The 1300-nt window shown below is 43.2% G+C and overlaps 2 protein-coding genes across 2 annotated transcripts in view; both read right to left on the bottom strand.

Annotated features, from left to right (window-relative positions):
* LOC103482106 (BAH and coiled-coil domain-containing protein 1-like) overlaps positions 1-1300 on the bottom strand; it is a 31559-nt gene that overhangs the window by 18911 nt on the left and 11348 nt on the right. The window lies entirely within an intron of this gene.
* Positions 111-1300, bottom strand: part of LOC103481966 (BAH and coiled-coil domain-containing protein 1-like) — a 1569-nt gene continuing 379 nt past the window's right edge. The window contains exons 1-2 of the mRNA XM_008437819.2: positions 1006-1300; positions 111-654 (exon numbers count right to left, since the gene is read on the bottom strand). The exon at positions 1006-1300 is cut by the window's right edge and continues 379 nt beyond it. Coding sequence (XP_008436041.1) covers positions 473-654; positions 1006-1180 — 357 coding nt within the window. The 5' untranslated portion in view covers positions 1181-1300 and the 3' untranslated portion in view covers positions 111-472. The remainder of the gene's footprint in view (positions 655-1005) is intronic.

Here is a 1300-nt window from a genome sequence, read left to right as displayed (position 1 = left end):
CACACACACACACACACACACACACACACACACACACACACACACATACATGTAGTATTTATTTCTATCTTCACAAGGATTTTACATGGACTTCCATCCATTTTTTTATTCATTTCTATACCATAACTGTAAATGTAACACTGTCCCTACATGTTGCTTTAGACATTAACATGACTTTTAACATGCACACACAGTCTAAGCACCTCTACACTCTACCACAAGAGGGATGAAACGCCAGTTCAAATGGTTTGCGTAATGTTAGGCACATGCAGAGGGGGCAATGGAATAGCAGCTCCCATTAACAAAGCAATAAAACATTGTCCCTCTGACAGAGGGGCTTAGTTGAGCATTATATTATGATTAGCCAGTGATACTAAAACTCAGAGAGAGGACCGGCAGCAGCAGCATCCATTGTACAAATGAGAAGAAAGCAGGAGGCAGCAAGGCAGTAAGCCTGGGTACACAACAATCATTATGCATACTGTTGTTGCTGTGAAAGTCTGCTTTTCATACCGAGAGGATGATGAGGCCCTGGTTCTGTAGGAAGAACCACAAGAGGGGAGTTAGGATCTTGGCTGAGGGACCCCAAGACTGGCTGTAGAGGGTTGGGAAGACCTGGTGGGAAGCTGGGGCTCATCCCCACATGGCTCAGACCTGAAACAGGAAGGGGGTAAGGGAGTCCACACAGCTCCGTTAAATCACGGATCCATTAATACATCCTTGTAACCTTTTCACACTTTGTCATGTTGCTTCAAACACGGTGTATTTTATTTGGATTTTATGTGCTGGAACATCGCAAAATATTGCACAAAATTTCAAATGTTTATACATTTTTAAAAATGGAATGCTTTTATATTTCTTATTAAGATTATTATGTATACGTTTTAATTTAAAAAGTAAATAAGGGAAAAGGAAAAAACATGAACTTCAACAATAAGCCATCATTTAAAATGGAAACATCAAAATCAAGTGTGAAATGGCTGGAGGCTCTGTGTTCATTCTCACCGTATGAAGGGCCCATCCAGAGGGAGGGACTTCCTGTCCTCTGCATCCAGTGGCGGTGAGCTGGGTGAGCATGTGCAACAGGGTCCCCTAATTGGTTTGCTCCACCGGGGACAAGGAGGTGAGGGGTCAGGTCACCATGGCAGCTACTGGATGGGTGGATCCGAGCGAACTCCATGCAGTCCTTGTTTTCCCTGCAACGGCGTTAGGCGAGGTGAACTTTGTCATTATGTTGATTATCCCTCTTATTGTCATCACCATCATCACCATTATTATGATCATTATCTTCATCCGTGTC

This window comes from Poecilia reticulata, linkage group LG19 (assembly GCF_000633615.1).
Source record: "Poecilia reticulata strain Guanapo linkage group LG19, Guppy_female_1.0+MT, whole genome shotgun sequence".
Classification (NCBI taxonomy): domain Eukaryota; kingdom Metazoa; phylum Chordata; class Actinopteri; order Cyprinodontiformes; family Poeciliidae; genus Poecilia; species Poecilia reticulata.
The sequence above is the reverse complement of the archived record's forward strand: the minus strand, read 5'-3'. Positions and strand labels throughout refer to the sequence as shown.